The 14531-nt window shown below is 35.6% G+C and overlaps 2 protein-coding genes and 1 pseudogene across 3 annotated transcripts; 1 reads left to right on the top strand and 2 right to left on the bottom strand.

Moving 5' to 3' along the window:
- Nucleotides 1-694: 694 nt before the first annotated feature.
- Nucleotides 695-3525, bottom strand: LOC106300619 (uncharacterized protein At1g01500-like). Of its 2 annotated transcripts, none has more exons than XM_013736801.1 (3): nucleotides 3102-3525; nucleotides 1890-2692; nucleotides 695-1204 (listed from the first exon to the last, which is right to left on the bottom strand). In XM_013736801.1, the coding sequence occupies exons 2-3, from the start codon at nucleotides 2601-2603 to the stop codon at nucleotides 974-976; spliced, it is 945 nt and encodes a 314-aa protein (XP_013592255.1). In that variant the 5' UTR covers nucleotides 2604-2692; nucleotides 3102-3525; the 3' UTR covers nucleotides 695-973. The 2 variants fall into 2 exon arrangements, with proteins under 2 accessions (XP_013592255.1, XP_013592256.1); XM_013736802.1 differs by lacking the exon at nucleotides 3102-3525 and adding an exon at nucleotides 2792-2946.
- A 1764-nt stretch (nucleotides 3526-5289) lies between these two features.
- On the bottom strand, nucleotides 5290-8265 carry LOC106296548 (S-adenosyl-L-methionine-dependent tRNA 4-demethylwyosine synthase-like). Its single transcript, XM_013732698.1, has 8 exons — nucleotides 7332-8265; nucleotides 7129-7244; nucleotides 6867-7042; nucleotides 6483-6673; nucleotides 6290-6376; nucleotides 6032-6189; nucleotides 5741-5951; nucleotides 5290-5643 (listed from the first exon to the last, which is right to left on the bottom strand). The coding sequence occupies exons 1-8, from the start codon at nucleotides 8151-8153 to the stop codon at nucleotides 5482-5484; spliced, it is 1923 nt and encodes a 640-aa protein (XP_013588152.1). The 5' UTR covers nucleotides 8154-8265; the 3' UTR covers nucleotides 5290-5481.
- On the top strand, nucleotides 8241-14313 carry LOC106297867 (annotated as a pseudogene).
- Nucleotides 14314-14531: the final 218 nt, after the last annotated feature.

Here is a 14531-nt window from a genome sequence, read left to right as displayed (position 1 = left end):
CGATATTCTATTATCCGCAGATATCCTGATCCGGATCCGTAAAAATAATTAAAAATAATATTTTTTTTTAAATACTAATTTTTTAATATAATATATAAATTAAATATTTATAAATATATTTATATATGTCTATAATATTGTAAAAGCTAAAATATAATATTATAAGATTAATTCATGTATAAATATTAATATATCAAATATAAATATTAATGAAATTTAAAAATTTAATGTGTTTTAAAAATACGGATCCGGATATCCGGACCTAAAAATTAAGATATCCGGATTCGGATTCGGATTGAATTTGGACGGATCCAAGATTTTACTATCCGGATTCAGATCCGGACACCCCAGATATCCCATTTTCGAAACTTATCCGGAGCGGATTTCGGATCGAATCCGGATCTCGGATAATAAGTCTCAGGCCTAGCAGTAACCTCATAATTACCTTAGACATTTTATTTTATTTTTCAAAAATTCCATTATATTGATTTCATAGAGAAATGTCAAATTTAGCTGTTCAACATCCCAATCAACTCATAAGCATTTGGAAACTTTCAAGTAAAAAAAAAATTTGAAGCCAGGTGACATGTCAGGATTGTGAACTACCTACCATCCCTTTCATGCTCTGATTAAATAAAAGGATGTGTGTTTATTATAAGTAACTCTGGCAGGGCTTGTAAGTGAAGCCAAGAACTTTACACTCAAAAGCATTTTTATATTTACAGGAAGCAGGCAAATACCAATAACAAACTTTGTTTCTTTCAGTCTGAATCTCAACAAACAAGAAAAAAGAGACAATGATTCCTTTCAAAATTTTAAGGCACAAAGATAAAAAAAACACACATATGAAGAAAGATTATGCTACTACACAGCAGTATTAGGTATTAGACTATCAGTCAAAAAGAGATCTGCAATGGAGTGGAGTTAGAGACAAAGGAGAAGATGCTTAAGGAGGTGATTTGAGTGAAGAAGACTATATAAGCCTTCTTCTGAAGTTTCTGGTGGTTGATTGATAGGTACGCACAAGAAGGCCAACCCCAATGCCCAGACCTACACATACACCAAGACCAATTCCCACACCAACCCTCACACCCGCATTGAACCACGACATTTCACCATCTTCACCATCTGCGTACTCTCTTCCCATATACATGTCACCGTATTCTCCTTCATACTCTTGTTTATAGCTTCCATATTCTGTTACCTACACACACACACGCACAAAAGACAAAAAAAAAAAAGAAGTCCCATACTTAGGACAAAACACTGCCAAAGAACAACTCAGCAACAGAAACAATATTTATAGAGATAGTCAAGCAAAGAATACAATGAACATTCAGTAGAAGAGAGGCTAATGGTACTTTTTATTGCCCCAATCTTAACAACTCTTTCGGATTGTATCTCATAGTGGTGCCTACACTTCCATGAGGAAGATATAAACACTTAAGAATATAGTTAAAAGGAAACACTATTTACATTATCCAGAGTAAGTTTAAGCATAAACTAAAGTTATATTGTGATAATCAGGATTTTTCAACCAATGAGTCCTCAAAACTGACTGTAGCAGACAGAAAAGGATAAGAATTCAGATATTAAAAATCAAGACAACAGACAAATGGGAGGGGGAGAGAGCTATCTACTGACTTGTAAAACGTGTCAGACCCCATACATCACATGATCATTTATCACAAACTTGGTCCACTTCAATATCTAAAACGAATTATCTTCCTAAAAGTACACACATGTCTCAAGATATGAAATTCTCACAACCATGAACAAAACTTAATAACAAGACTCATATCCTAGGTAAAGCATTCAATGTGTCTTGAAGATAGAAACAAACAAACCATTATAATTATAATCTTGAGAAACAGCAATTTGAAACTTACCTGAAAATCAAGCTCAGATGAGCTACCTTTCTGAGAATCACCGCTTTCATACTCAGGAATCGAATCCAGCGCACTCGTTCTACTGTGCTTCTTCCTGTAACCAAGCTGCAGCGTCTTGGTTAAGATAATAGGTGTTCCTGAGAAGCAACCAGTGACGTACACTTCAATACTCGGTAACGGAGATGATGACAACTCGGAACAACCAATGTGTTTCTCCTTCAAGAAACCAGACCCTGCAGTGATCTCAGCTTCACAGTTCATCCCCCACCGCTTCACACTGTGCTTAGCAGACTCCCCTGTGAAACCATTACTACCAGACATCTCCAGCGTTCCAGACAAAACAAGCTCATCTTTGTCGCATACCTCAAACTTAACACTACCAGATAGCCTGATGTTGTCCGTGCTGATGAACGTAGCTTCCTCTGATTTCTTATCAACGCGATCTCGCCTCAGCTGAGAGGAGACTCCTTCGGAGTGAATGCTCATTCGAACGCCGTTGATCTCGAGGAGAGAGTCTGGATCAAGAGGGACGTGGGTGATTGTGAGGACCTCAGGTGTGGAATCATCCACCTTGAAGTTGCTGATTCTGACATAGAACACTCTCAAATCCAGCAATGGCAATGATGATATTGTGGGATAGTGATGGTTGTAACTCTGGTACCTAACCATCTGACCGTTGTTGTTGTTGTTACGTGTCTCGTAAGGCTCCACCATGATTATTAAGAAAAGAACCAAAAACCAATCTCCTATTTCTCACTGAATCCAAATGTTTAGCATCATCACACGTTTGTTTATGTTCTTTGCTGCATAAAATTTGAATCACATCAAAAAAAATGAGAAAAGAGAATCATTCATTCATTCATTCATCACAAAGAATGTAAAAGATTCAAACTTTTACTTACTTCCTAAAAACAGAGAGATGGTTAATCAAAAAAAAAAAAAAAGAAAGAATGTAAAGAATGAAACTTTACTTATTTCCCCAAAAACAGAGAAAAAAATTTAACAAAGATCCAATGATCTATTTGAAAACTGAGGAGATTGATTGATCCATGTGAAACAGAAATTAAAAGAAAAAAAAAAGAGAGAGAGAGAGAGATGTTGCAGATTTATAAAACTAACTTTTCTAGCACAAAAAGGAACTAACTTTTAAAAATAGAAGAAGAAAAATTAGAATATTCTCAGAAAAATCAGGAGAAAAGAAAGGAAGCTGACCCCAAGAAGATGTTGCATCCACAAACTCCACACTTAAATCTTAATCTGATGGTTTTGCACAAACAAAATACAATACAACTAGCGCTTCATATTCATCTTCCTGTCTGCATCTCCCAATTTCTTTTTTTTTTTTAAGGGAAATTTTCTACGGCCAAGGAGGATTTATTAGATCGTGTGGCAAAGATTTACGACAAAGCCCAGTTTGATTTTTATTACAGCACAAAAATAAGTTGTCCCAAAAAAAAGACAAGAATAAGCTTTGTCTTTATCGAATATATATAAATTTGTATTTGGTGAAATCTCGAAAAGAAAAACAGGAGAAAATGATCCCAAAAAAAAAATCAGGAAAGAGTTACGGAAAGAGGATTGAATTGTCTTCTTCTTGTTATGATCCGACGGGAGGAAGGAGAAAGAAGATAAGGGCTATTCTGACTTTCGATCACGTGATGATGATCTTATCCTCTTTTGGGACCAAAAGCCAATTCGCTGGGTCATTTTCACTTAAAACGACTTGCGTTCTCCTTATGTTTTTCTAAAACGGTAGGTTGTTGAGAATTAAACTAATGTTAAAAAAAGTGAACATCGTGCCGTTTCTGTTGGGTCATATATTTTGTCCTTTTTTTTTTGCCAAGCTACTACGTCGTTGACAGTATCATTTGTTTTATCCAATAGAAAGAATGTAACGGTTTGAATATGCGTTTTTAATTAATATACTACTAAATTAAACACTGATCACATATGCAGTCTCCCTGTTTTTCTCAGATATGATAACTAAAGAAGAAGAAGACGATTTTGAAAATGAAATAACACCAGGACTTACAACAAACTCTATATATATCTCTTTTTTTAAGTTAAAACTCTATATATTTAGGTTGTTATTATGGATTCGGAAGCTTTCATTAAGCTTAAACTTAACACACAAATTGCAGCTAGCAACCAGTTGTGATAGGGTGGCAATATTCTTCACATACTAGATTACAAATTTCAATCTTTGAAGCTTTACAATTTAATCTTTGACAATAATATATGAATACCTAACTCCAATAATATAGTACATTATGTTGGTGTATATGTCATACATATATGTTTTATAATGGTGGATAATGTTTGAAGAAAAGATAACCAAATGGACAAACTCAAAATCTACTTTTTCTTCTAAATTTTTTATCCCAAGTCCAAAAAGTGGGTGACTTTTGATATTAAAGACGTGTATTTCTTTCTTTCTGTAAACATTAAAAAAAAAAAGCATGAGAAAAATAATAGCCCTTGAAGATATTTTCTGTGACTGTTCTTGAAGATATCAAAAACAAATAAGCTGTTCAAAAATATTATATTCTGTGAAAAACGTAAGCTGATTTACACCAAAAAAAAAAAAAAAACGTAAGCTGATGGAAAGAGAAGGTTTGTGATAATAAAGGAACCCATCACTGACGGAGACGGTAGCAGAAGCTTCATCTCCGTCGGACTCTCAGACGAAGAGGAAGACCGAGAAAGAATCTTGAGAATCATGGAGATTTCAAGAAGGAAGAAGACTAATATTACGAAGATGAAGAAGACGAAGATAAACAAATTGAGATTATTAACAGAGATAAACATAAGAATAAAGTTAGTAGTAGCAGTAGCTTGGAAGAAGCAGAAAAATGGAAACATGAAGAATTAGCGGAGAAGGAGAAGAAGCCAGAGATGACGGAGAAAACGGTTGCACTGCCGTCATCTAGACGGTGGAGGAGGAAAAACACACCGGTGAAGAGCTGGTAAATTTTTATTACCATGTCAATGTACTCTTTAATTTTGTGTATGTTCACCATGGGTTAACTATTGCTGGACTAAAAACCCTTATGGGACGAAAAGTACATTTGCTTTATAATTTCTTGAATCAGTTTATTCAAAACAAGAAACAAGTTTTTTTGCCAACTAGTTTGTGTTACAAATTTAGATAATCAAAGCTATTTTCAGAATAAAATCTATGACAGTTAAATTAAATAAAATTAATTGTTTCATAATAATGCTTTATAGAGGGATTTCTAGTTGTAGTAGGTTGTATCGTTTTTGGTTTGTGTAGTTGATGTTTACGTGGTGAACAAACAAGTTAATAAACTAATGTATATATATATTTTTTTTAAAGCACTCAGATCAAAGTTACAAGTCTTTTGCTAGTGAACAAAAAAAGCAAATAACCTAATGTATATTGCTAGTGAAACAAGTCTTTAATTAAGGTCACAACCAAGGTTACATCTAAATTTTAATCTTGATTGTTATAAAGTTTGATATGATATCAAAACTTTAACTAACGTCTTCACAAGAGTTATAGCACTGAAGTTTGTTACACAAAAGCTTTAGACCTAGAAGAAAAATACTCGAAGGCTATAACAAAAATGACTTAAGCTACAACCACCTGTGGCTGTGGTTTAGGGTGATGATGCCTTTCCTTCTTGTAACGCAACTGCTCTGGATCAAACCCACCTTCCTCTGCTCCATACACCGCCCATGACGGTGTTTCAGCCATATAGTCTCTGCTCGTGAACGCTTCTCCAGAAGCCACCTATGCATATTCATTCACAAATGTCGGTAAATATTAGCATGAAAATCTTGAATTTTGAGATTGATCGGTGTTCCTGGATTTGGTTTAAATAACTAACCAGATCGTGGAACTTTTCATAGTCAATCCAAGTAAACCACTTTCCATTCACTTTGAACTTGTCGGTTCTCCCTAGAAGAACACAGCAAGAATGGGCGTGCTCGCAAGCAACTTCGTACTCTCCATTGCTCTTCAGAGACAGAGCTTCTGAGAACGCTTTAACATCTGCGTGCCACGGTACATTCTCCATTGTCAACTTTGATGTTGCAGATCTGTTAAGATTAACACATAAGTTATGATTTGCGTGTAACAAGAGTGGAGAGAAAGAAGAGAACAAGTTAAACACACTCACGATCCACAATATGTGACTCCTTTGATCTCGATGAAATCAGGTTTCCCAATGCTGAAGAGGTTGAAGTAAGCTTCTAGCTCCTCTGTGTTCCATCCTTTGACAAGCGTTAACCGGTAGACAGTACGTTGCTGCTTCTCTTGGAGAGCTTTCAAGGAGTCCTGGATACAAATGGTACAGAGATTATTATATACCTTTATCTTAGTTCACATTTCATTTCAAGGTTTTATTACATGAACGAATTTTATTTTAAATACTCACAATAAACCGCTCCCAGAAGTCCGCAAAGAGAGGCCTATCAATAGCCTTCAAGCTCTCTTTGGTGGCAGCATCTACACTTACGTACAACTGTAGAAATCAAAGATAATGAGATACACAAATTTGGTTCAGTAAGTGCATGAAGAGCTTTCAAAGCTCATTTCTGAAATAATAACTAACAACAGACACCACAGACCTGGGTGATGGGCTTCATCATCAAAATCTTTTCGGGGAATTGCGCATTAGTAACCAAAAATGTGGAGATACGCTTTCCATGTAGCTCATCTACAAGGGCATTGATCTCTGGATACATAATTGGCTCACCAACAAGTGACAACGCACAATGCCTTGGTGTTAGACCTTCTTGTAATTTCTCCGGAGTTACACCTGAAGAACATATCCCGCCAATAAAGCGCTTCTGACATTCAATTAATTGGTGAAAACAAATCAATCAAGCAACTAAAACACGCAGATTATCTTTGACTTCCAAGAGTGCCTCGCAAGCTCACAGTATTTTTGGTGCAAAGGTCTAAATGCATTTCATAATACATGCAGAATTAGGATAAGGATATGATCAGACCTGGAACTCCTTTCATCTGTTTGATCATCTTTGTATGAAGATCTAGAGCACCTTTCACAATCTCTTTAGGATCATCCATCTTCCACTGCCAGCTCTTTCCCACAGGATTTGTGTGATGCCTCCAACAGAAGACACATTTGTTTGCACAAGCCAGACTAGGTGTTGTCTCCATACACCTTGTTTATTAAAAAACCAACATAAGAATCACAACCTATATGCGTATCAGAGGGGAGAAAAAAAAAGAGAGAACTTTAAATCAAACCTGTGACTCTCGATGCCATAAAAGGAGTGCTTGTAGCAACCTCCCCTGCCTCTAAGCTGTGACTTCGTCCATCTACAAATCTTAACCCCACTATGGGAACCAATGATCTTATATCCCTGCAAGTTTCACAAAACTTCAGAAAGTCCATAGACTATGCTCATTCAAAGCTCAAGCAAAGAACAAAAGATAGAATAAGATTATACCTGCTTGGTTAAGCTAGCTCTAATCAGAGGAGTCACCATCTCCTTCTTCCCATCACCTTTAGCCACTTTCACCACACCATTCTTCCTTGAAGGAGCTTTCCCAGCAATATCTTCAAGATCAACAATATCATCATTCCCTTCTTCCTCCTCATCATCCGTTGAATCAACATATTCACCATCACTCACAAGTCCAACAGCTCCTTCTCGAGCAGAGCCTCCCTTCAGAACCCTAATCACTCCATCACACCAATCCTGAAACACTCCGTCCATCTCTCCGTCGTCAACATCTCCTTCTCCCACCGGAACCATCTCCACTCCACCCAACCCCACCATCCTCCTCGACAGCTCCTTCCCCACAGCGTTGTACGACTCTCCATACGCACGGCTCCCGACGCCGAACACGGCGAACCTGCAACCGGAGAGAATCAGCGACCCGACGCGGAAATCCTCGGCGCTCTCGGAGAGCCAGTCGACGAGAAACTCTCCGTCCTTCGGCGGCTTCCCGCCGTCCCACGTCGACGCGACGAAGATCGCTAGCGTCTCCTTCGGGAGATCCTCCGGCTCGTAGCTTCGCGGATCGACGAGGTCGAATGCGACGCCGTTCGACGCCAAGAGGTCGCGGAGGCGTTGAGCTAGGGCTTTGCACGTGCCGGTTTGGGAGATAAAGAAGATCTTTCCTCTGGTGGCGGCGCTAGGGTTTAGCTTTGACGAGAGGTTTTTGAGACGTTTCAGGCGGCGGTATTTGTGGATGCAGTAGAAAGTGGTCGCTGAGAGCAAAGCGATTAAAGCTAGTCGAGAATGTATGGAGGAGGAGGAAGCCATGAAGTGAGATCAATGGTTAAGATTGGAGATTTTACACCGGCGGCGCGTGGTGGTCACGCGAAACTATGAACTGAGAGAGAGTGAGAAATGGCGGAGAGGGAGAAGAGGTCTTTAGAGTCGGTGTGAGGTTTAAGGAATGGGCTTTCTGTTAAGACCCATTTAAATTAGGTCAAAGCCCATCAAATCTGTCTAGAAATCAAAAAGACATCACCACGGATAAGCCACTGGATCTTCTCGGCTTAGGTTGTGATCGGTAAAATTGGCTTTGAAAGATTTAACTAGGCTGGGCAAAACAAAAATCTGAATCCAAAGTATCTAACCAAATTCGATCCGAAAATAGTACCTAACCCAGACTAGAATTGGTTAAATATCTAAACCGCTTCAAAATTTTGGTGTTTAAAAAATCGGAATTGAACCAGATCCGAACCAAAGTATTTCAGATATTCAGATGTATCCGAAATAGATTTATATACTTATATGTAAATTATTTTTAGACTTAAAATATATAAAACTTATCAAAACATATATATATATTTTTTTCAAAATAATTGAAAATATATATAAATAGTCAAAAGTAAATGTCTAAAATATCTAAACAATAATTAAAACACCAAAAATACCTATTCAAATATTCAAATTTATATGTAATATATTATTATTATTTTGAGAAATTTAAAGTATATAATGAATTTAAATTTTTTTAAATAATTTAAACGGGTTATTTAAACCAAAATACCTACAAAAATCTCAACCAATTCCGAATCAAAATTTATTAATATTTGAATGGGGTTAAAATCTTTAACCCGAAAACTCGAAATCCGAATAATGCCAAAACCAAACCGGATCTGAATAGGTATCCGAATGTCCACCCTTAGCTTTAAGCCTTTAATACATTTATAAATTATTGAAAGTCAAATATTTCCTAAACAAGCTTTATTAATTCTAAAATATACAAAGTCTCCTAAAAAACTCAAAGTCAAACACTCAAATAGGTGTGGGGCGTTCAGGTACCCATTCGGATTCGGTTCGGGTACCCATTCGGGTTTGGTTCGGGTACCCATTCGGGTTCGGTTCGGGCCTATTCGGGTTTCAGGTTTTGGGTTTTTGGGGTCAAAGATTTTAGCTTCATTCGGCTATTTCTAAATTTTCGATTCGGGTTCGGTTCGGGTTTGGATAACCCATTTAAATTATTTTTTAAATGTTTAAATTCATTATATACTTTAAATTTCTTAAAAATTATAAACAAAATAATACATTTCATATAAATTTGAATAACATATGTCAAAATACATAAACTTAGCATATAAGTTGGTTTGGTTTGAATATATGGATAGAAAATCAATAGATATTTCAAATGTTTTTGGTGTTTTGAGTGTATTATAGATATTTACTTTTGACTATTTGTATATATTTTCAAGTATCTTGGACAACTTTAGAGTATTTTATATATTTTGGATGTTTTTAATATACATTAAATTTAAAATAATTCCCATATTTATGTATATTAATCTATTTCGGATACATTCAGGTATCTGAAATACTTCGGTCCGGGTCGGGTTCGGTTCTTTAGATACCAAATTTTGAACCCTTTCGGATATTTAGTCAATTTCGGTTTGGATTTGATACTACTTTTTCGGATATTTAGTCAATTTCGGTTCGTTTCTTCGGATTCGGGTTTTTTCCGAGCCCTGACTCAAAGTCGGTTTCTAATTTTTTTTCCTTAATCAACAGTTTTTCTCTAAATCTTATAAAACATCGCTTTTGTTTTCTTGAAGTTACAGTTTTTATAACACTAAATCCTAAGCCAAAAATTGACACCAAGCGAGCCGACTAAAAGCTTGAAACTGAAATCCAAATTGATCCAAACTGAAATCAAATAAATTATGTATACTGATATAAAATAAAAATTATCAACCAAAGCGATCGATATACCAAAAAATTGAAAATCTAAAATTACAAAAATAGTCTCACAATTTTAAATTAATATTCAAAGCATAAATAAATATTTCAAATATTTAAATACATATTTTAAAGTATGTGTAAACCTGACTTGAGTATATATATGTAAATGAGACTCAGAGAAATGAAATCCAAAACCTGAAGTTCAAAAAGTCGATCCCGAATCATAAGCTTAGGTATGACGTTCGGATGTCCAATCGGGTTTGGTCGGGTTCAGCCAGGTTTTGGTTCTCAAGGAACATGAAATTTGACCATATTTTGATATGTTAAAATTTAGGTTTGTTAAATATAGTAACACATCGTAAATCCAATTGAACCCCTTTTAACTTCAGGTTCAGTCATACTTAGGATTTTGGTTACTTTGTTTGTGATATGAAAGTGCACTCTTTAGTTCACATATTGCTCTAACAAAAGCATTGTGGCATGATACTTAAGTGGTCATTATGAAGGAACTGTCAGGAAATTGGTATATGATTTGGGGTATCCAAGTGAGGTTAGTATACTATATTGCTCTTCTAAGTTTCTGACCAGCAAAAAATGTTTGATCGATCGTTAATACTTGTTGTGGTCAAATAATCCAGCTGCTAGAGTGGACATTTGATTGGAATTACATGGTTAGAGGCTTGGAGCTAGACAAAAAGAGAGGAAACATCTTAAAGGTGGATGAAAATCTTGTAATTGATTACTCTCATAATAGTTGTTGCCTCCGTTTCTAATTGAATGTTGATCATGCAGATGGATTGACACAAGTATGTGAAAGTAGCTTACCATGGGTTTAGAGAGCTCTCTAAAGATGATAAATTTGATATCTATGGCAGCAGCCTAATACAAGATTCTTTTGATGAGCCCGATTATGCTCTCATAGATACCCTCTTTTCTTTGGCTGAAGCATATCTGTTCGCGCAACTTGTTGATTTTAAAGATAATAACCCTGAAAAGATTCCCAAGGAGGTTGAGTAAGTCTATTTCCCATATTTATTACTGTTTTGATATTCTCTATAGTCTTCAATAAAGTATATGTTACGCGTATGGTTGTAATATTGCTAACGGATACTCTGTAACTTATGCTTGGCATTAATTTTTTCTTAAAAAACGTATCACCAATTTATTCCTTCGCCAATGTGTTCGTGTAGTTATGCTCGTATGTATAAAGATGTTCGGGCTGCTGTTGATCTGTGCCACTGTGATGGAACTTTAAAACAGATGGTAGCAAAAGAACCTAATAGGTAAGGCTGACGTTGTGTTCATGTCTATTCTTTGAAAATTGGATATGTACCATCTCTGTTGGAATTTTTTTCCCTTCTTTCTTTACATATTTTAATTTGCCTTTTTATCAGGTATATCAATGAGGATACTATGATTGTACCACTTATAAAAATGATAAGAGATTCTGGACGTTCTACATTCTTGGTGACCAATAGGTAAATGCTAACGACATATTTTATAAACTTGCCTGCTATGGTGGTTGCGCAGTCGATTAAACTTTAAATTCATAAATGGTTACATGCACCAAAATTTAAATTAAACCATTGTAACCTGTTTCCCTGCACTTATAACAGAAATATCCAACTTGGGAAGATTTTTAAAAACGTCTGTGAAATCTTGTCATGAGACAGTGTCAATATTAATGATTTATTATCACATGTTATTGTATAATCAGTTTCTTTTTTCTCTGCTTGCTGAGATGGATTTTCAATTAACGTTGTTGCAGTTTGTGGGACTACACAAACATTGTGATGAATTTTCTCTGTGGAGGGCGCACGGTACATGGTCCTCATACTTGCAACTTTGATTGTGTGCAGTATTTTGATGTTGTGATCACTGGCAGGTTTTTTCCTTTCCTAGGTCTCTTTAATCTAATGCTCTGAAAAAAATCATGGTGATAATATGTGTTATTGGATATCAATTTGTAGTTGAATTTTTTGTTTCCGGAAATATTATTCCCCATTTTATTTGTTTGTTATCTGATTTGAATCTCTCTTTTTTCAGAAGTGCAAAGCCTGGCTTCTTCCATGAAGAGAGTCGTGCCAACCTGTTTGAGGTGGAACCTCAGTATGGAATGCTTATTAATACTGACAATGGAACACCTATGCCTCAGGTTTGACTTAACAAATTTCGAGACTTATTCAATCTTTCAAATGTATTTCTATTCCAAATGATCCTTGTGTATCCGTTAAAATTGTTTTCTTGTTTGCTTGAAAGGTGGGAGATCCTTCACCAAATTTTTTACCAAAGAGTAAAGATAAAGGCTGTCGAGTTTTTCAAGGTGGAAATGTGGGGCATCTTCACAGTTTGCTCTCCATTGAGTCAAGTTCACAGGTATTTTACACTAGTTTTATCTCACTCTGGATTAGAAAGATCAGTCTGTTATGAAACAACAGATATTCTGTAAAACTCTAAAATAACAGGATGTACCATGCCATGCATCTGTTGTGACTTATTCAGCTATTCGATCGTACTAGGTTCTTTACGTTGGTGATCATATATACGGTGATATCTTGTGCAGCAAAAAAGTTCTTGGTAAGGTTTTCTTTTCCAAATATAGGCGTTTCTTCTGTTTTGTTTTGTGAAGAACTTAACGAATCTTCATGGGTTTAATTGACCTGTATCAGTCCCCTAACACCTTATGACTGGTGAATGTAGCATCTAAGTGGCTAGAAACACTCTTTTGTTGATGAAGATAAGATATATCATAGGTGTTAGAAGAAACTGGTAAAAGTGATTTTGCTTGTGAGAGCAACTTGCAGCTTAATTTTTCTTCCTTTTTCAGGCTGGAGAACTATGCTTGTTCCAGAACTAGAAAAAGAGGTTGAACTTCTCTGGGAACTGAGGGACATGCGAAAGGTGAATGGATCCTCATGTTCTATATCTAATATAAGAGATGATTTTGTGATTAATATCAACAGCCCCTAACAATCTGATAATTCTTTGGTTTGCAGAAACTTATTTTGATGACTCAGAGTTTGCTCTCCATTGAGTCAAGTTCACAGGTATTTTACACTAGCTTTATCTCACTCTGGATTAGAAAGATCAGTCTGTTATGAAACAACATATATTTTGTAAAACTCTAAAATAACTGGATATACCATGCATCTGTTGTGACTTATTCAGCTATTTGATCTTACTAGGTTCTTTACGTTGGTGATCATATATACGGTGATATATTGCGCAGCAAAAAAGTACTTGGTAAGGTTTTCTTTTCCAGCTATAGGCGTTTCTTCTGTTTTGTTTTGTAAAGAATAACAAATCTTCATGGGTTTAGCTGACCTATATCAGCCCCCTAACACATTATGACTTGTGAACGTAGCATCTAAGTGGCTAGAAACACTCTTTTGTTGATGAAGATAGTATCATAGGTGTTCGAAGAAACTGGTAAAAATGTGTATTTGATTGTGAAAGCTACTTGCAGCTTAATTTTTCTTCATTTTTCAGGCTGGAGAACTATGCTTGTTGTTCCAGAACTTGAAAAAGAGGTTGAACTTCTATGCGAACTGAGGGACATGCGAGAGGTGAATGGATCCTCTCATTCTATATCTTATTAATATAAGAGATGGTTTTGTGATTAGGATCAACAGCCCCTAATAATCGGATAATTTTTTGGTTTGCAGAAACTTATTTTGATGAGGAATGAACGTGATTCAGTTGAAGACAAAATTCATCACTTGAACTGGTCCCTCAAGTGAGTGTTCTTTAAATTAGGATGTACACCAAAGAAAGCTGTGTTGCATAGATTAGAATCTTAATTGTTATAGCCATTTTCACAAAACTTGTTTAATATCAGGTTTGACGATATTAACGAGAATGATAAGCAGGAAATGTTATCAACGTTCAAGGATTTAGAGGTAAAATAGAATTTGTGTAACCCCTGAATATTTCAATAGTTGCATAGTTGTTTTAAGTCCACAATTATGTTTTTGTGGGATTTAATAGGCTAAAAGAGATCAAATACGTCTAACTCATCAACAAGCTCAAATAGAAAATTATCAAAAGGTAATGTTGTGTATCAAGTGCAACAACTAGTTTCAGTCTGTTAGAAACTGATCATGGGATAGGTTCTGGCTACTGCAGTTTCGCAAGGTATGGGGGCAACTGATGAAGACAGGTTACCAGAGTTCTCGATTCGCTAATGAGGTATACAAACATTTTATATTTTTGCTTTATTATGTGGCAGTTTGAGTGTTTTGTGTTTGTGGGGAATTGATTTCTCAAACCGCTTTTCTTCCTAATTATTCATGTAATACATATTTATTTTAGTCATTCAATAGTATCTTAGCGGTGTATTCAATGTAATGTTTGAATTTATTTGATTTTATTGAGTTTTAGATGTTTTATACGAATTGGAGAGTTTAATATACAACACTCTAGAATCTCTGCTAAAACTATGAGATTAGATTTAAACTAAAAAATCTCTATCCAAAC

Source organism: Brassica oleracea, chromosome C6, assembly GCF_000695525.1.
Source record: "Brassica oleracea var. oleracea cultivar TO1000 chromosome C6, BOL, whole genome shotgun sequence".
NCBI lineage: Eukaryota > Viridiplantae > Streptophyta > Magnoliopsida > Brassicales > Brassicaceae > Brassica > Brassica oleracea.
Note: the sequence above shows the minus strand (reverse complement) of the source record. Positions and strands in the feature narration are given on the sequence as shown.